Here is a 21,679-nt window from a genome sequence, read left to right on the forward strand (position 1 = left end):
TTATTACTATCGAATTTGTGCGTTCAGAACGAGAATAGTATGATACAATAGAAAGTATAGAGAAGCGTTATAGCTTATGAAGGATTATGGTCTTCTTATGAAGAAATGTCGAAAAATGAACGTTTTTTACTTGTTACAACTACTTGTGCTAGAGTTGCACTAAAAGTTTCGGGAAAATGATAGAACGCAAGAACATGAAAGTACAGCAATTTTTTATTGCTTTTCAAAGTACTTCCCCTGTGCAGCAGTGCATTGTTTCGTGCGATAGAATCACATTTTGAAACAGTCATACCACTCCGAAGTTGGTATCTGTGAAACATGCAGTTTTTATGCCTCGATGGCTTCCTCTGGAGTGCGAAAGCGCTTCTCACGCAACATGTTCTTGATTGTTGGGAACAAAAAGCAATCACTGAGTGCTAAATCAGGCGAATCGTTTTCCTGATCCAGAGAATCACTTGACAGCTGCTGTATGCGAGCTGGCATTGTGTGATGCAAAATGATCCGACGGTTGAGGTTGGACTATTTGCTCACATTCAGTACGTCTGGTAGACGTATGGTTTTGTACCATTCTGCATTGATCGTTCTACGATATGGGACAGTTGCAATGTGATGCGATTTACCAAAAAATGATACAATCATTTGTTTGGAAACATTAAATGCACGAACAATTTTGGTTCGTTTAGATTCATCGCGAAACATTAACACAGCAAATTGTCGCTTGGTTTCCGGTTCGTATGCATAAATGTATGTTTCATAATCTGTTACGATGATGATACGAACAGATATGTTTCATCATCTGCTACAGATACCAAATTAGATGATCCGTTTCTTCATAGCTTTTGCACCACTTCACACGAACGTCTTTTTGTGCTTGATTAAATTGTGTGAGATCCAACGAGCACTAAGTTTTTCCACACCTAAATGATCATGCAATTTATTTTTTATTTTTTATTTATTTATTTATTTTATTTTATTTATTTATTTATTATTATTATTTTTTTTTTGTGACTCATGCCAATGCCTAAGGTTCCCTGAATTTCGCAATAAGTTACATGTCAATCAGTGTTAATTAATTCACGAACATCTTCAATGTCTTTGGGCACAATGGCTGTCGATGGACGACTTCCACGATCCTCATCACTCAGGCTAACCCAACCACATCTGAATTCCTGAAACCATGTGCAAATTGTCGTCTGGGATGTGTCTTCATCAGGAAAAGTGGCAATCACCTAACGAACACATTCTTGCTGTGTTAATCCTTGGCGAAAATCGTAATAAATCATTGCACGGAAGTGCTCTCTCGTCAGGTCCATTTTTGATTACGACTACTTCCCTTCAAACTGGTGCCCTGCAGCGACAAAGATTCCAAGTTTTTGCATTTAGAGTGAACAAAGGTGACAGTTTATAACTACAGCAAAATCTAACAGATTACATTGTTCCCAGTTCGTGATTCCCGAAACTTTTAGTGGAATCTCGTTAAAGATGAAATCGGGTTTCGATGTGAACAACTCGTATTCTTAGGTATATTTATTAAGGTAGTAACAATCATGATTGTTTTTGCAGCTAAAAGGAAGTTGTGTCCTGGTGATCAAAAGAAGGCAGAAGTGAAGATTGAGGAGTGTAGTGAGGAAGAAAGTGGCAGTGAAGAAGAAACAGGATTAAAAATCAAAGAGATTGCAAGCCCAGGAAAGGATGGAACGAAAAGTGGAAACGACGAGAGTCTAGAACAAGATCAAGAAGTTCCAAACATGGTGCTAAGGTGAGCATAGTGAAATCCATGTTTGAGAAACTTTTGGTGCTGAATGTTTATGTAAGTCTTGCAAATGTGATTTCCTTAGTTAATTCAGGTGAAGATAAATAAATATTGGGATTGATTTTAAGTAAAAGCTTCTCAGTCTACCCATTCCTATGCTTGAAAGAGAGATCCAAATCGAAGATATACTTTTCTTGATACAACTTTATGGCCAAGAATTTTAACAAAGTACTATCTCGGTTCATTTCTCATATTGATACTTGAAGTATGAACGTTAGAATTCAGTTTACGTAGCCCATGTGCTTTGTACAGTCATCAACAAAAGTGCATTTTTCCTTTAACAACTTTATTAACAATAACTTGGAAGGTAGTTTTCAATAACTTCTAGAGCATTACGCTCTCTGAAGTACTATTTCACAGAAATCTACACTCAAATTGTTCCAGGGGCTACGGTGGCTCAGTAATAGAGCGCTCACCTCTCGTGCATGGGGTCCTTAGTTCGATCCCAGCTCACCCGTGGATTTTCTCTGGTTTCTTCCGTTTCTTCATTCCACCATTTCCTTCGTTTCTCATCATCACAGTCTCCTATCGCCTATCTGGCATAACCGTGGGACGTAAAACTTGAAGATTTCATTTCATTTTTCAAATTGTTCTATTTGTTTCAGAGTTATTAATAAAATAATTTGTGGAATGCATTCTGATTTTTTATATTTACATTTTGATAATTTGATGACTGAAACAGGCACAAAAAAAAAAAAAAAAAAAAAAAAAAAAATATTAGATCTTGCTGACAGAATCATAGCTATTCTTTCATAATATTTACCCACTCGTTATGCTAGACTTATTTGTATATTTTGAATAGTATTAAGCTGTTTATAAATAGTGCTGAATCAGCTTATAATTAATGAAATTTAACCATTGCGTGCGTAACCCAAAGATGTCGAAGCGAATTTCATATTGGTCTCGTATTTTTCGAGGGGCCGCGGGGCTCAGTGGTAGAGCGTTCAGTTCTGGTGCATGAGATTCTTGGTTCGATCACAGCTCGCGCCAAGTGAACTTTGTGGTGAACAAACACCATGTTCTTGGGTTTTCTCGGGGTTTTCCCGTTTCCTCCTATTTTCTTCATTCCACCATTTCATTCATTTCTCCTCATCGTTGTCTCTTTAGCGTAGCCGGTATAAGCATGGGACGTAAAACTTTAAGCCCTCATTTAATTTTAGTTCGTGTTTTTCGTAAATATGATATTTCTCAACTGCGTACCCATTGCCAGAATTTTACAAGAATAAAATTAAATTGTTATCTATGATACGCAGACATAAGACAGCTACTCACGAGCTACTTTTTAACTTAAAAGCATCAGAAGGTTTGTAGTAAAACGACATAAGTGATTGAGTCTTGAATCGGATTACTCCACAAGCTTAGTACAGGGTGTTTCAAAATGAATTTCAAGGTTTTAAGGCTTTGTAGTATTTATTACGATTATAAATAATACATCTAATGAAAGAGCAATTCAAACAGTTACGCACGCATGCGCATGCACTGTTTTCTCTGCTTGCCGTTACAAAGCGCTGGTAGCAAAGATGGCGACTAGTGAGCAGAAAGCTTTTTGTGTTTTAAATCTTACAAAGACAGAATCTCTAGTTACAGTGCAACCGTCTCTGTGGAGAATTTTAAGGAGACGCTTACAACTACGTTCTTATCGTTTGCAGTTACTCCAAGCTCTAAAGCCTACAGATTACGGTTTACGTGGCAACTTTGCAAATGAAATGGTGCTGCATAACGATGAAGATTTTCTTGATCATTTCGTCCCTAGTGATGAATCGACATTTCACCCAAGTGGTGATGTGAACACTCATAATGTTCGTATCTGGGGGTCAGCAAATCCGCACGTTGCAACGAGACACCCCTAAACTGAATGTGGGCCATATCCCGGCGGAAGGTTTATGTACTTTTCTCGTCTGTCGACCCGATGTGTGCCGTGTGACGAATGGTGCTCACGTAAAGCACTTGTAGCAAAAACTCTTTCAGTTGCTCTTTCATTTAATGCATTATCTATAATTGTACGTTAAATGTAATATGCTCGAAACGTACATGAGATACGAAATGTTTGATTAATGTTTCAGTGCTAAAGTACGAAATATTTTTGCCAGCATTTCCTCTCTTTCTCCTTCATGATTCTTGCTTTTACTTAGAACTACAAAGTGATTGTTGAAATATTTTAGATCTCTGTCATGATATGATAACTGTTTAGAAGATAGTCCTGCTCGGATACTTATAGTGAGACGAGCAACTAATTAAATTCTTAGCATCGTTTGAGTGTACTATTTCGTGAATTAATTCCAGGGAACTTATGGAAGAAATGATGAGCGGAGAAGAAGGTAGCTACTCGTCTAGAATGAGCAATAAATCAGAGAAGAATATGGCAGATTTTGATGGTGAAGAGTCAGGTTGTGAGGATGAATTGGTGCAACTTGCCGCACATGCACAGGTAAGTGCCTGCATACATTTTTTTTTTTTTTTTTTTTAACTTTGAAATGAAATTCGTTGTACTTAATATGAAAGAAACTGGATAGCTGCCGTTGTGTCTCAAAAATGGGCCTTATGAAAATGTTAAATTGGAAGCAAAAGAAAAATGCAAGCATTTCAGGTCATATTTCTTAATTGAATAGTTCGGTTAATAGGTGGTAAGTTTTTCGTTTAAAAGAAAAAATATTTCATGTTATTACTAATAATTCTACCCAGGTATCGAAAACTAGTCACCTGCTCTATTTCTCCCCTCCTACTTCTATATTTGACACCGATGCCTTCGTTCCAATCATCAAAGCTTTTGACTTTCTAACATTTATTTTCATCCCATGTTCTTCACAGCTCTTCCTTACGTTTTCTAACATCTTATTGATTTTCTCTTCAGATTTTGCAACAAGCGCCATATCATAAGCGTATACATCTAATCGTTCTACCTTCTGCTGAAATGCCATCTTCAATTTGTAGGCTCTTTTTCACTATCTCTTCTAGATAGATTTTAAATAATGTTGGCGAGAGACAGCATTCCTCTCGAACTCTCCTTCCAGTTACACTCTCTCTGTTATTTTCCCCCCTATTCTAACACTTACTTGTTGGTTCATATATAAGTTTCTTATGAATCTTCGATCTTTCCATTCCAACCCAACTTCTTTAGAACTTCCAACAACAATTCCCAGTTCACGCGGTCAATAGCGTTTTCTAGACCAATAAATACACCTCTGTCCCTTTTTTCTATAAGAGGGCTGCGGTGGCTCAGTGATAGAGCGTTCACCTCTGATGTTTGGGGTCCCGGGTTCGATCCCAGCCCCCGCCAAGCGAACTTTGTGGTGGACAAACACCGTGTGCGTGGGTTTTCTCGGGGTTCTCCCACTTTCTTCATTCCACCATTTCATCCATTACTCATCATCACTGTCTCCTTTAGCCTAACCGGCATAACCGTGGGACGTAAAACCCAAAGATTTCATTTTCATTTTCTTAATAATTTAATTGCATCTCTTGTGCCCTTAGCTTTCCTGAACCCAAACTGATCCTCAACTTTTTCATTTGTTCTTCCATATAACCTTCTGTTCAGAATTCGAAGTAAAAGTTTTGCTGCATGAGATATGAGACTAATAGTTCTATAATCCTCACATTTCTTTGGGTTCGATTTCTTATCCATTGGTATCATGATCGTCTTCAGGAAGTCTTTTGGCCACCCTGCTGTTTCATTGCAGAGTCGGAACAATTCTTTCTTGCTCTTGTCTCCCATATTCTTAATGAATTCGATTGGTATTCCTAATCTCGGATATAGCTTTTTCAAACTCATCCCGAAGAATACTAAACTCTATACCATCCTCGCCTACTTCATTTTCTAATTCAGCATCTAGGCCACACCGTCTGTCCCTACTCTCATATTAGTCCTCACCTTCTTGCATAGATTTCCTTTTATTTTTAGGCAGTAGATCAGCGTTTCCCAACTGGTGTGCCGCGAGAAATCGAAGCAAAATTATTAATTTTATAGTAATCGAATTGCGAAACGTAGGGAAAAATGTATATTTGTATTTCATATGACTATGAACCTCTACTATGAATCTACAATTTTAAGTTTCATACAGGGTTACTGTTCTGTACATTTCTAATGTTGAAAAATGTATTTGTTATCATTGTTATGACCATTATTGCTTCTTTATTGTTGCAGATTATTTCGTAACGTGAAAATTTAAAATATAATTCAATCCTTTCGACAAATTACCTACATTTGTGTTTTAAAAGTATAAGAGATTTGTTTGTTCGTTCGTTATTTAGTGATCTTCCTTCTTAGTAAAAGATTGGATATAGTTTTTAAAAAGAAAGCGTATTTTTAAAAACCTGAGTCCAATATTTCACTGCAATGGTTTTCTATTTTTAAAATAGAATGAAAAATAAGCATAATGATTTACCACGGGGAAAAACCTCTCTGAGAAGGAGATCAATAATCACAGAAAAAAATACCACTGTGTTTTATATTTACAAATAATAATATCTATAAGTGTGCCGCGAGAATCTAAGTAATATCTATAAGTGTGCCGCAAGTTTAGAAAAGTTGGGAAATGCTGTAGTAGATAATTAATATTACAATGTGTTCCATACGCTCTATTAGTGACTTCTATTTTAACCAAGATTACATAAAAAAAATGTGTGTCTTTTTGTAGCACTATGTATATTATTATAATAATGCATCATGTGAATGTGTATTATGTATGATAAATAGAGGAAATTACTCATTTTATAGACACTAATTTTCTGTAGGCCTGTATGGCTGTTCAGGGAGCGGAATCGGTAGTGTAGTAGTTAATGTAACAGCACGAAAAGCCGGAGTTTCGGATTCGTATTCCGATCCAGTCCAGCAGTTTTCACCTTGTAGTCATTAAATTTGAGCCAATAGAGGAATTGGTATAATATAAAATCGGATATTTTCTCTATTTATCATATATAGGGTAACATTCCTTCATTTTTATTGAATTGTAATTTACCCATTCTTTTCCACTTCTAAATCGTTTCTGAAGGAAACAGCATTATGACGTTCTTGAAATACCAACATTCGCTTTATGTTTGGATACTTGTTTGGTAAGATTCTTTTTACGTAAAGTAACTCAGTGCTCAAGTTGTTACCTAAAGGTTGAACAGGAAATACAGACACAAAAATAGGGCATTTTATAATCTTGGAAAGCTGATGTTAATACTGTTAGAGTGGAGGGAGGGTAAGGAAGAGAGCTTTTCTGCTAGTTACTGCACCAGGTTCTGTTCTGCAACCTCTGACAATAAAGTTCGATGAATGATCCCATAAATAGAAAGTAGATACAATATGAATGAAACTTACCTTACTGTCCTTCGAAGTAATCACCTCCTGCAGCTATGCAACGTTGATCATGGCTGTACATGTCTTGGAAACTTTTTGAGAATTCTTCCTTCGGGATGATGCTCAGGAGCCTCGTCACGTTTCGTTGAATGTCTGGAATATCGTCAAATCTTTTTACTTTCAGCACAAGTTTGAGGCGTGGGAACAGGAAGAAGTCGGGAGATATAGATCTGGCAAGTGTGGTGGATAGTCAATTTGCGCCACCCCCTTTTGAGCCAGGAATTGTCCGACGATATTGGCTGTGAGAGCGAGCATTGTCGTGAACCAGAAACCATGAACTTTGTTCCGAATATTGGGCTCTTACCCTTTGTATAAATTCCATGAAACATCTCAAAATTTCAACGTACGTAGCAGCATTCAATATTGTTCCCTCAGGTAGAAATTCCTTGTGGATTATGCCATTACTGTCAAAAAGGTGATTGGCATCGTTTTAATGCGTGATTTTTCTGCTTTGACTTTTTCCCGACGAGGTGGTGCAGGATAACGCCATTCCATACTTTTGTTTCAGGATCGTACCTCACACACCAGGATTCATCCTTAGCAGGGGCAATCCAAATGAAATCAACTGATGGTTGCTGACAAAATTTAGTTTTTTATTAATTTTTTTTTACCTAAGTTTGTACCAACATTCAGAGAGCTCAAAACGGGTATTCATTTATTTTTTTAGCCGCGCAGGTTTTGTCGTAGCGGCCATTTTGTGTAGGCGCCTGAGCATATTTTGAACTTTTTAGTGCATTCCGTTAAACGCTGTATCATTGTAGGTTTAAAGATAATCACCCTGAACCATAAGATTTTTCTTCACTGGGATTTAATATCATGAAGTGTCATGACGCGTGGACATAAACTTCGTAGCAAAAGTCAAAATAACACGACAGTAATGTTAAATGGGTAAAGTGTGCATAACTTATGAATCATATCTTGTTTTTTATTTATTTATTTATTTTTTTATTTTTATTTTAAATCCTCTGTTATTTCTTTTCTGCCTATAGCGCTGCCGTTAAGACATCAATGAGCTAAATAATTGACTAATTTGTGTACAGAGTTTGGCATTGATATTGAAAGTACGACCTATAGGAGTTGTGAACTCTATGGGTGTGAGTTTCCGGAGAACCTTAGTGAACCTTAGGACCTTGCCACCCACATTTTGTCTTCGTAGATAGTTTAAAAGAGATTCTTGTGGGCCATGTGGATGGAAAAAGTGATCAAAAAGATCGTTATTTTCCTGACTGATGTCTTCAATTCCCCCAATCCACCATTTTCTTCATAAATACAGGTTACAGTATCATTAGGTGCAAAAGACATGCTATGTTCTAGAAGTACTGAAGTACTACAATCAATAAATTTATCTGATTATGAATATTCATAACATCTGATTTGTGTTTTCGTCAGAGGTAACAAATCTATGATATGATCTGGTATTGATAATTCTTTTACAAGTAGCTAATCTCGAATTTCTTGCTGTTTGACTGCACTTCTTCTGATGAAACTAGATATTTGCTATTTAGGGCGGAGCTTAAAACCCTCCGAGCTTTCAAGGTTGTTTGGAGAAGAATTGTTTGTGAAGTGGGATAGTTATTGTATAATTAGGGAGGCGAGCAGAAACCTTAAGCATTGGTTGAAGAGGTGTTCGTAGGACTATAATTACTGTTGCCAGCAAGGTATCCTTTGTGTAACTTAAGTAAAATAAGTTGTCACCGCTTAATCCTGTCTTTTGACCATGAAGATCGACCTATATGCACTGTTATTATTCCGTAGATTGGTCATTCGTACAGTCAGACAATTTTTGTGGAAGTGGTTTTTCTTGATTATTTTTAATACATTATAGACTAAAATAAGTGCTGATTTTTTTCTCTCTCCCTCTGCATTAGGCTCATCTGGCATCCCATGCCATTCCGCAGCATTTGACAAATATGGCGTCGTTGTATCATTCAAGATTGCATACAGCCAAAATGACTTGTAGGCAAGGCAATCATGAAATATCTAGGATATTTTCGCAATTTAGGATAGAAAATGTTTGTAAACCTGGCAGCACCCTTCTTTGGGATTTGCTACAAGATGACAAAATCGTAAGTAAACTAAGATCTTAAGTCTTATTAAAATACTAAGTGTGATTAGAATAGCTTTTGCCTTTATAGTTAAGTATAGAATCAGTTATGAAATTGTTCTAGGTTGGCTTTGAGTTATAGTATTTTTCGTTCTTCACGAATTCTATTATTTGACCAAGTTTCATAGTGCAGCAACTGGTGGCCAGACAGCCAGTATTAGGGTCATTTGTAATCACTGGTATTTTTCAATACTCAAGCAATGAAACAGTTATTATTGGTAACTTCCCTTTCATAGATATTTAACTAGTTAATGTGAAAATTATTATGTATTTATGTCATATATATTATACCCAATTTCAAATTCCTTATAGGTACAGTTAGGAGAAGGACTTGCCATTGAAGCTGAAAAAGCACTATGCAATCTATTGTGTTTTAATACAGAGAGGATAATTAGAATGAAATTCATAGAAGGATGTCTGGAGAACTTAGCTAATAATTGGTAAGTTAGAAAAAAGATTTGATTTGATTTGATTTTCAGCAGCGAGGCTATATGAGACGTGGATCTACTGATTAACGTGGAATCCGAACCACATGAGCTCCCGTCGAGAATCGAATCTGAGTCTCCCACGCCACAGGCGCGTACGGTAACCGCTTAGCCACTAGGGAACTCAAGTTAGAAAAGAGATCAGCATTGAAAGTGGACAAGGATTATAAAGAATTGAGTAAAATAGTAACAAAAAATAAATAATAGAAAGTAGTCCTTGGAAAGAAAACACCATAGACTAGTGGTTAGAGCGTTGGACTCATGTCCGCGTGGTCCCGGGTTCGATTCCCGGCTGGCGCTTCCCAATTTTTGGCGTCCACCCAGCGTTGTGAGGCAAACTGGAGAGTCACGTGAAAATAAGAGGTGACGGCCATCAGGTGTAGAAGCTCCTGATGCACCTGTTAGGAACAGGCCATGCTCGCCGCTAGGCTAGACGTAGTTCAGCCGGTCGCTAGCAGATGGCGCTGGAGCAGACTTGGGCTCACAAATGGGCCGTTACGCCTAGTGGTTTTTAATTTGTTTTCTTTTAGTCATTTGAAATCTTCAAATTATAGTTTTTATTATTGAAAAGTTTTCTTTGTACAGTCATCGACAAAAATACATATACAAGCCGTATATGTACAACATAGTGTTTTCTTTAACTGCAAACTGTACATAGTGATGTTACTTAACGGTCGTAATTGTTGTTACCTTGCTACATTTAGCTGTTAAAAGAGCAAGATGTAAATGCAATTATGTTCAAAAAAACTTAGAATGCCTAGTTTTGTTTTAGAAGTTCTTGTACTGTTATTCGTACAAAAGTTCTTGCTGTAAAACACATGCTTATAACTTTTTTTAAAAGAAAAATAATGATATTGCAGCGAAATAAGGGTTAAGATCTGTATTGAGACATACATTTTGTATCATCATTCATAGACACACCGCCGCCATCATCGCCATATCTCCAGCTGAGCTCCGTTGACATCCATACATTCCTGCAACCTCCGCCGAAATATGTGAATGCTTTTCTGTCTGGCATTATCAAAAATGTCATAGATCACTTCAGTAATCTTAGCTTTAAGGTCCTGCAAGTCCTTTGGTTTTTCCGCATACACATGTCTTTTAACGTATTCCCATAACGAAAAATCTCAGGGTGTCAAATCGGGGTGCCAAGGAGTGGGGTCTCTGCGCTAATCCACCTGTCGGGCAGTTCACGGTCAAGGTAGTCTCTTGACGACTTGTGCAAAATGTGAAGGGGCTCCGTCTGGCTCCGGTAGCCAGAAACTTGCTGTGCCAACCAAAAATTTACAGATCATTGCACAATTAAAATGTATTTCACTGCGATATCGTTATATATATATATATATATATGTATGTTATAAGCGTTTGTTTTATAGCAAGGACTTTATAGAACAGCACCCAATCAATCTTTTGAAAGACTTAGCAAAACCTGTTAATTGGCCTTAAAATAAACTCAGGAGTATCACTTTTGCTCCTCCAAATTCTTACAGATTATTATTAAAAAAACAAATAACTAAAAATAAAAATAAACGTAGAATTTTCGCTGACAGCTGTCAGATTGCGAAGACTTAGGTAAGAAACGGTGTTTGATAGGGAATGGAGTGTATGGAAATTAAATGTTTATACATCTAGATACATCACAGTTTACATTAGCTTACTTTGGGTTTTCAGGTTATCCACAAAATTTATTTTAAACTAGATGTAATGTCGTATCCGCGATTTTAAATTAAATTAACATAAGGGTGTTAAATTGTTGCATTTTATGATTTTAGGTCTGTTGTGGTGTCACTCCGTTTGCTCCCAAAGCTGTTTGCCTCATTCCAACAGTTTCGTGGTATGGGTACTCATCAGATAACAACATGGGCTGAAAGAGATCTTAAAATGATGGATCGTTTTTTTAATAACTTGAAGGTATATAGAAAGGAAGGACCCAAAGTACCCTTATATACGCATCAAACGGAGATTCAAGTTCGACTTCAATTTCTGTCTGCGGTTTTCTCTACAGCTGAATCACCAGACGGTTTTAGGTAAGACAGTATTTTATTTATGTGTAAATTTAGTTTTTTAATCTTTCCCATAGCACAGTATTATCTTGAGAAAAGCTATTTCTCCTTTAAGGGTAGAGAGTGTATTGATAATGTTTAGGTTAATATTCGGATCGATATTTGGTTCACAGTGCAACCCTTTGTAATTTTCCTGGACGGTTTAAGCAGGACTTACCTACCATCATTTAGAGGTTGGAAACCTTTGCTTGGAAATCATATCACATCTAAAAATAATATGTTAACTTGTAATTTTGTTTGCAAAGAATCGAAGAAGGATGATGCCAAGCTTAATAATCAGGATTCTCGTTCTTCAGAAACTCTTGAAAAAGTAAGTTCCCTGCAAAAAATTAAAAGTGAAAATACTCTTCTTTGAAATTCATGGAAGTAGTACACAACTTTCTAATATACATCACATTTATTGACGTAAATTTTACTTCGATCAGAAACTAAATCAATTAGTGACGACTGAAGACTATGTTCATTGTTAATATGTTATAGTTCATAAATAGTTTCATTTTATAAATTATATACGCCAGTGACGTAGCCAGAAAATATAAAGGGAGAGGTTGATAATTTCCGTGTCGAAGCGATAACACATACACACGCACATATTATGTATACACTATGCCTTATGAGGCATAACTATTGTGACAATCAGTATTAATAAGTTTTTAAGTTAATTAAATGTGCTTTTCACGTAAGAGAGTAGTTTTTGTTTTTAATAACTTATTTAAGATCAAGGAGCGGATGAATAAGCTCGAAAATCGGGCAATTCTCACTTATTAGATAAGTGATTTTGCTGACATGAAACAAATAATTCAGTTTAATCGTTCCTTGCGATCGATAAAACATGATATTGATTTATGCCTAATAAAGCTCATGTTTAATGAAAAAGACGATTATATAGAAAAATCTATCATGTTTTTTGTATAGATATTTTCTTTCAGTTCTGATAAAATATGTAAACAACATGAAATAATTTTTTTTTTTTTTTTGGTCTCGCAGTTACGACATATTGTATGCTAGAGTAAATGGTAGTAAATAAAAGAAAATGAACATTAATAGGAAGAACTGGTAAAATGAAGAACGTGCGAAGAAACGGAAGAACGGTATTAAGGCGGAGGGCTTGAGCCGGGTCAGCCCTGTGTCTACACCATTTGATATACGCCAAAAACTCATTTGACAACAAATTAGATTGTTGTTATTTTTTAAATATATTTGCAGTTACGTATTAATAATAGCAGACGAGTTTTCTGAAACCGTCTAGGAAAATTATACAGGGAGTGGTAAGGTTGACTAATCATTGTAAACATACGTAAATATCTGGCATCAAAACAAATATTGGTTCCACATTCTTTGCGAAGAAAACTTCAAGCAATGAAAGAGCTCCTTCGTGGCCAAGCTGTTAGCTACGCGCCTTTGACGTGGGAGACCTGGGTTCGATTCCCGGCGGGAGCTCTCGTTCGGATTCCACGATAATCTAGGTCCCGACTTACATAGCCTCGCTGCTAAAAGGGACGTTAAACCCAAAACCAACCCATTTAAGCGATGAAAATTTAAAAAGTGAAAAAATGTGACTGAGCCCGAAAACGAATGGTGTATCATCTAACTAATTTGCTAAATCGCAGACAACTACATTTGAATAGCTAGACCTCTTTGCTATTGAGATGAGTGTTTATACGTTCGTACATGGATGTCTAGATTAATGAACACTTACAACAGTTGTATTCGGTATTATATGAAAAGGAGAGGAACCGTTAATTGATTTTTTCTAATAGTATATTATATTAACTTAATTTTCTTTCAGATTGAGCCTAGAACAAGTGGACACTTTGTGGGATTGTATGGCATTGGATTCTCAGTGTTCAGATGAGCTTTTCAGTTGGTTTCTGTCCCAGGCCAAAAGCAAAGAACAACATGCTTTAGGGTTGGATACCTTGAAACATCTTTACATGAAAAAACTTCCGACGCTGGAACCAGAAACGATAAGCATGACAGCGTTGAGTCTTTTTCAACAACTATGCAATCTTGCTCAATTAGCCAACACGCATTTGGATAGTCCTTTGAAGGACGCTGATGTTGTTGGAATGAGTCATCTGTGGAGGATTGCTCTCAGAGCTAATAATACAGGTAAGGAAGTCGGTATGATGAAAGTTAGATCTAATGATGAATTGGATTTATTTGGAATTTTTTGTCAATTGCCAAAGGAGCTTAGGCGAATGTGATTGCTTCTGTCACCCATCCTGACTGGAGATTTTCTCATTTTCATTTGTTTAAGTCGCACTATGCAAATCCTGGACTGGTATTTTTAATGTATATACCCTGGGTTACTTCTCTTCAAATTTTCCTTTCCCATGATGGTATTCAGTGTGAAATGGTCTTTTACTGAAGATGTTACACATTTAAATTTCTTAGGTTTTTTTTTTTTTTTTTTTTTTAAATAAAATAAAGTTCTGTTATCTTATATAAATATATTCGTGATTACGGTTTAGAGGAGGTGTCCATAATTTATATTCAGTGTTTTTCCATAAATTAAGATATAAATCGGTTACACAAGGAAAATAAGTTGAAATTTATGAAGATTTATTAGGCTCACCCTTACTGGTAAGTAGAAGATTTTACCCTGAGGACGCTAGAGTTAAGGAAGTGGTTGAAATATATAGGACAAGTCAAAAATGATGCAGACACAAAGTAACATAAGTTTTATTTCATTTATATCATACAGTTTCTGTAAAATGAAATCTGTTACATTTCTTAGTTTTTTGTCTACCGTTGTGCTCTTTGTTTCAGTTTGCAGAAAGCTGTCAACACTTACGAGTGTTTTCTCTTTATTCAGGTGTAGAGGAGGGTTGGGGGGAAATGTTTTTTACTAAGGGGGTTTTTAAGGATAAGTAATTCAAAATGGATAATTTTCGAAAGTGAAGCACATGATTCCTTTATTGAGGCAGTGTTGCAGTATATGTCCTTCTTTCTCTGATCAATTTTTGTCCTTAATTTTATCCGTAAATAGTGATAAGTTTTTGTCATGAAATAAGAATGATTTATTTTCTTCTAAATATTAGTTCTAGAATTTCTGCGTTGCTTTAAGCTTCTGAATATATCTGATTATGATATTATGGCAACTTTTATTTATTTTGTCGCTGTTCATGTTGAGAATTTGATATACTTCAGAAACAGTTTTTCAGTTTGTTTTCTCATTATGTATTTTTCAGTGATGTTGGATCACTAAATGTTTTGCCAGTCCTGAAATTGCTGTATTACATTATCATGCTGTATTACAACTTGCTGCGTTCGCAAATACTAAATGAGAACTTATATTGGCATGAATTAAATTTATTTGCCCTCAAATAAGTTTATAATGTGTATCAATGTTATGTATATATTGATGGATTATTGGCTGTTGTCTGAGGTATAGCATTATCGCACATAAATGCCGACGCGAAGGAAACAGGAGGGAGAAGCTCTGGGGTTACCCACGAGACGAGACAACTCTTTCACAATTTCGAGACGAGATAACGCGAACTGTTGTTTCGTAACCAACCTTAGAAGGCACATGTTCTGTAAATGAAAATAACATAATTGTCATGCATAGGGTTGGTTGGTTGAAAACTAACTGATCTTAATTAGCGTCTTATTTTGGCGTCTTGCGGTCTTGGACAATGCTTAATCTGAGCCTCCCTCTCTGGGGAAAATAAGAAGTTATTCCTCCACTCTGCTTAATTGTTTTTCCACTCGTTCTTTCCACTTACGTATTTCCGTTCTCTGTTTCTTCGCGCTAACCATAAACCACTAGGACCTCTTCACAATGTAGTTGCAACAGTGACGAAGAAGATCCATTTAGTACTTTTTTAATTCTTACTGCAAAATTATTCATGTTTCAAATTTACGCAATTAACTCTTCTCCCAGAGATAACTGATAATAAAACACTTCACTCCTCTTTCTGAAAATCGAGATAGCAACAAATCATCGGAATGCCATTCATCTATCAATATTGTTAAGAGCTAAAATGTTGGAACCATAAGAAATCTTGAATATAGTAGTCTTTCGTAGCTAGAAGCAGGGAAATCGTTAATATAAATTAACAACAATGATCACAAATCACTATTAAAGAATTGAAGCAGGAAGCAAACAAGGAAAAAAAAATATATCCCCTTCTGTCAGTAAACGTTATGGAGGAAAGATAGTTGTTTGGAGATACAAATATTACGAAAAGAACCTACAATAGATAATTAAGAAATGTAAATTCTATGTTCTCAAAATGAACAACACAACAACAATATTAAAATATTGGAAGGAGGAGGGGATCAATTACCTCAATGACAATATTGGGTTGGCTGAAGCGGTCTGAGCTCTCAGGTCCGGTCACCTATTATTTTTTTTACAGCGTAATGTGATAAATTACTCGTGTGAGTCATAATTGACTGATGGTCAAATTACGCTTATTTTCAAAAGAATCCCAATTTTGTTTCATAATAGTTCTAAGTGCTACGCTACTTAATATTGGCTTTTGTTTTTCCATTATTTAAAAAGTAATTTAGAAAACTATTAATTTAAGAGTCCCCCTTTCAGTGGCCTTTTGTCGAAATAATTATAAAATTTGTAAAAATACTATGTTGATGTAATAATTTTCTTGCAGATGTAAGTATGGCAGCCATTCAATATCTGAATACGTATTATGTTGGGCGTCAACTGGAATTGGAGGAAGAGTTCGTAGCTCAATGCATGAGACATCTTGCAGCTGCAACCAATGATCTTGTAACTACAGAGGAATCCAGCTTGCTTTGTATACAAAGAGCTCTTCTTTTACTCAAAACTCATCTGGAAACATTTCGTAGGAGGTAAGGAGCTTTCTTAAATGTTTTTTAAAAAATCAATAACATTGTCATTGTCTAAAATCGTTGTTATGAATAAATAAGCAAAGAATAGGTAGTATAATATGATTATCTGTTTGATAATTAGAGATACAAAATCAAAAAGGCGGGTGAAGTTTTGTAGAAGTGTAAATAGAAGAGGAAAAGGAAATGATGGAATAACAATAAAATCTGGTCTTGGCGGGAACTAGGCTAGTTTTATGTTATTTCGTCGTTCTTCTAATTTCGTCGTTCTTCTATGCGCGTATTACTTTTGTTATTATTATCTCTGTGGCTTGGATCTAAAAGGGCCAATGTCACTTTTTTGGCAGAAATGAGATGTTCGTCAAATTTTAACGCCTATAAGTGGATATTTTCTTGTGCAAGAAAAGCAAATATTAATATGAATGGTATATATTCCAAACTGTTTCGTGTTGACATTTGCTCTTCTTGCACAAGAAAACATCTATTTGTAGACGTTAAAATTGAAGAGTATCTCATTTTTGTCAAAAAGTGATATTGGCCCTTCAAGACCCAAGCCACAGATTCATTTACTTATTTATTTTTTTTAAATATAAACTATGAAATGAAATGAAATCTATAGTTTAACGTCCAACGTTATGTCCTTTAGGCTAAGGGAGACAATGATTAAAACAAGTGAATGATGATGCAAGAATTAGTGGAATGGGGAAGTGGGATGAGACGGGAGTACTCCAAGAAAGCCCACGGACATGACACCACAAACTTATTTGGACGGGGATCGAACCAGAGACTCCACGCACCACTGAGTCACCGTGCCCCTCTTCATACCGTGCCACCGTGAGACATACACCGTGCCCTAGGTGTATGTCTCACGATTATACACCTAGGCTAAGGGAGACGGTGATGAAATGGATAATAATGGTGGAGTGATGATGGTGCAAAGAAATGGAAAACTCATGCACACGGTGTTTGTTTACCACAAAGCTTACTTGGGGCGAACTGTGGTTGAACCTTTTATCTCATGCGTCAGTAGTGAGCGTTCGTGCTTACTGGTTCGTATGCATTTAAAATATAAATAATTGAAGAAACATACTATTTTCCTTGGTTGACAGGAATTCAGTAAATAGCAAAAGGAAGGAAGAAAACGAAAAACATAAAACGAAGCATTGATAAGATGGGAAACTTTGCTTGATTTGAATTTGAAAGGAACTTCAGTTAAGTAAAGACCAGTAGTGAGTTCACGTCATGCGATGTTACCTCTGTTGAGATATTAATCCATTTATTCACAATTAAATTTTGGTAGTGCGCAAATTAGTAATTTTATTTATTTATTTATTCATTTATTTATTTTTCATAACTTCCTGAGCGTAATTGCCGTATAAATATTTTTCTCGAATGTGCGAATCCGAATAAAAGAAGCAAAGGTCAAATCAGCTTTATTAAGGCTTAGCTCAGAAAATAAGTTTTTATTGTTACCTCGTGGTAAATTGATTTGATTTGAAAAACAAATATCGTTGTTACTCGGATACCAAAGTGAAGTGTAAAGTAAGAATATATTGTATATATTTGACAATTTTCACGGAGATAACAATTAAATTATAATAATTGTACCAACAATTCTTCAAATTAGTAAAATTCTGCTAATAAATGCAGTTAGTGGATTTGAAACTTAAGTTAAAATAAAACAGGGATAGAACACCAAAAAGTGAGTTCATTTAATTAAGAATAGATTTTGTTGATAATCTTACCAGACAGGATAATTTATGCATACATACGTTTATTGTTTGTTTATTTATTTCATTCGCGTATTAGCAGACTAATTGCATTATTTTTGTGTCTCCTTGCAGATACGCTTATCATTTACGTAGGTGGGCATTAGAAGGAAAAGGCATTGGAAGCCACGTGCAGCTCGTAGGAGAAAGAGGTTGTGTTCCTGTTCGTGTTGTTATTCAGCCAGCTGGTATGGCTGAGAAAATGACCTTAGAGCTAATGAGTAGTGACTATGTAGCTGATCTACGGGCCGAAGTTGTTCATTGGTGGGAGACACTACAGGTAATTCTTTTCAAGAAACTCTTACCGTTGTTAATAAGTAATTCGATCGCAAGTTAGCTGTCTTAATACCTTAAACCAGTGGTTCTCAAACTTGTTGTTACCGCGACCCACATTAAATATTAAAAAGTACTTTGTGGCCCATCTACTTTTATTCAAATACACATTTTCATTTTACGTAATGGTGGTATTTCAATTTTGTAAATCATAATTCTAATTTTTCCATATAAAGGTAACACAGAGCTCACACTATTCTCAACGCAATGCCCCACCCCCGTAACAGATTTTGACTCACCCATTCTCTTTCCACCCTAACCCAGCATCTCTACTGACTGTACAACAGGGCAGGGCTCTGAATAACCACTTACTCTTCACCTCATTAACAAATTTCACTTCCTGAATGGTACTTACTTTACAACATATGTTTTTGCATGATAAAATTTTCACAATTAAAAGGAAAAACTTTTCGCGACCTACCAAAGAAACGGCCCGCGACCCATACTTTGAGAAACACTGCCTTAGACTTCCTGATACACAAATTAATAATTAAAATGTCAACATCATTGGTAGTTTTAGGTTACCTGTTTTGTAAACAGTAACATTGTAAAAGTTTGGAGCAAATTTAGGATACAAAATTTAAAAAGAAGCTGATTTCGAAAATCCTCATAATATGTGTATCATTTATCTGTTCATTCTTCAACTCTTTATTTCGACCATGGTCTTTCTAAACATTAGGAACAGAAGACCGTAATATTACACATAACCAAAATTTTACGTAATCTTTTTTCAGTAGAAAGTACAATTATTCAATTATTCATTTAGAGATATGAAACAGTAATTTCGTTCAAAGTAGTTTTTACAGAACTGCATACACTACACTTATCAACCTCGACCCTTGATAAATAATTTTTAAAAGACCCTTTTTCGGAATGGAATACAATTGGGTTATCTTTTTGTGACTCAGTTGGGGTCCTTTCACTTGGATATCAGCTTGAAAAATAGCAAAAGATCGGGAGTCGTCATGTTGAGAGAGTAAGGAATCTTGACACACCGGAGGGTGTTTGCCAAAGAAAATCTAAATAAATGGGTAGGTTCAGTGCCTACAAATCGAGTCATTAGTCTCAAACTAAATTACAAAGGGAATGAAAAACTTTCTTTGATAATAAGGTTTTGGTGTTGTGATGCGCCATCAGGATTTCGTCTTCGGTGCTCACTTCTAGTGGAGTATGGTCTTACAGATGGAAGTATCCGTGAAAACCTGTTGAATCTTCCAAATGGTTTCCACATACTTACCAGATTTTTGTAAACTTTGATTGAATACCACTGTTCGGGTCGTTCACAGTCATTGTGCGGCAAATGAAAATACATTGGTTGTTAACCACACTCATTCACAAGCAGATTGCCAGCTTCTGATACGATCTGTGAATAGAAAATGTTTACGAATGCGCATAAATGTGCCATATATCTTCTAGCGCTTCATTTGTTTCCAAAAGATAGGGTACTTTTTGAATAGATTACACACACAAATCAAAGAACAGTGTGAGAAGATAAATATTTGAATCTGTCTTTATTAAAAGAAAAGACCAAAACGAAATACTGAACAACAGTTTTAGATACACAAAATGTGGCTTCATTCATTTATATATAAGTAATGAATAAGAAATCAGAAAAGAACACGACTCCGACTGACAGCTTTCAGTACCTATCAGTGATCTATCAGTCCCGCTTATACACAATCCAGACACAGAGTAATCATCATCTTTTAATTCATGCCATCTGATTTCCTATTTTAATCTTTATACTTACTTTTTAAATCTCAGTTACAGTAATTACGGTCAGTAATAATACGCAAATTTGAAAAAACGTGAAATTATGTGGTGCAGTTTGATGTAAAGCTTTAAAAGAGTGATTCGATCTACAATATTTAAACAATAATGTAATGAATAACAAATTCGATTATTTTAATCTCAGGCATTTAAACTTCAACAATGTAATTTTTTCAAAGTATATATTCTGGCATTTGGGGACATCGTAGTCTAGTGGTTAGAACGTTGGATTCATGTCCGCGTGGTCCCGGATTCGATTCCCGGTCGGTGCTTCCGAAATTTTCGGCGTCCACCCAGCGTCGTGAAGCAAACTGGGGAGCCACTAAGACGTGAATAAAAGACTCCCGATACGCCGGTTAGTGATAGGGCGATGCGACGCGCTGACCCCGTGTTCGTCGCTGGGCTGGACTTATTGATTGATTGATTGATTTTTGAGATTTACGTCCCGTTCAGCAGCGAGGCTATATGAGACATGGACCTACTGATTAACGTGGAATCCGAACCACATGAGCTCCCGCCGGGAATCGAACCTGGGTCTCCCACACCAAAGGCGAGTATGCTAACCGCTTAGCTAGGCTGGACTTAATTCCACCAGTTACCGACAGATGGTGTGGAGCGGCTCAGCCCCATAAATCGGGCTGTTACGCCAAGTGGTAGTGGATATTCTGGCATTTACACTTACTCGTATATATTGAAATTGTTTTGGTAAACAGCAGATAAATGAGCAGGAAACTTCTAACAAATTAAAAATATTGTCTACACTTCTGTTACAATACTTTCAACAATATAAATTTGACAGATGAATTGCAGACAAAGCTATTGGTAACATGAGTATTTACGAGTAGATAATTTGTACGATTAACATGTTTATAGTATTATTATGTAAATTATTTATTTAAGCTTTCTTTTTGAATCATTATAGATGAAATGCAATGCTGAGAAGGGCAGTAGTACTCCTGTGCTTGGCTCATTACTGACCGAGGGACCAATTAGAATGATAACACAGGGTCAGGAACTTACTACAGAGCTAGACGAGAAAACATTGCATGAAATGGGATTTAAAGATTTACAGGTAAATTAATATATTTTAAAATTACTTCTTCACTTGTATCTTTTAATAATTATATGCGTCAAATGGTCGCATGAATTTACAGTAATGGTTACATGAAATGGAGTGCCAACC

At 36.0% G+C, this 21,679-nt stretch overlaps 1 protein-coding gene across 1 annotated transcript in view; it reads left to right on the forward strand.

The window, feature by feature from the left end:
* The window catches only part of puf (ubiquitinyl hydrolase 1 puf), a 151,054-nt gene that overhangs the window by 40,617 nt on the left and 88,758 nt on the right, over positions 1-21,679 (forward strand). Inside the window, exons 10-18 of the mRNA XM_081730121.1 lie at positions 1,564-1,759; positions 4,097-4,241; positions 9,023-9,220; positions 9,571-9,698; positions 11,516-11,770; positions 13,596-13,918; positions 16,426-16,627; positions 18,469-18,673; positions 21,419-21,568. Coding sequence (XP_081586247.1) covers positions 1,564-1,759; positions 4,097-4,241; positions 9,023-9,220; positions 9,571-9,698; positions 11,516-11,770; positions 13,596-13,918; positions 16,426-16,627; positions 18,469-18,673; positions 21,419-21,568 — 1,802 coding nt within the window. The remainder of the gene's footprint in view (positions 1-1,563; positions 1,760-4,096; positions 4,242-9,022; positions 9,221-9,570; positions 9,699-11,515; positions 11,771-13,595; positions 13,919-16,425; positions 16,628-18,468; positions 18,674-21,418; positions 21,569-21,679) is intronic.

The sequence above is a fragment of the Thermobia domestica genome, chromosome 11 (assembly GCF_964235325.1).
Source record: "Thermobia domestica chromosome 11, izTheDome1.hap1.1, whole genome shotgun sequence".
NCBI lineage: Eukaryota > Metazoa > Arthropoda > Insecta > Zygentoma > Lepismatidae > Thermobia > Thermobia domestica.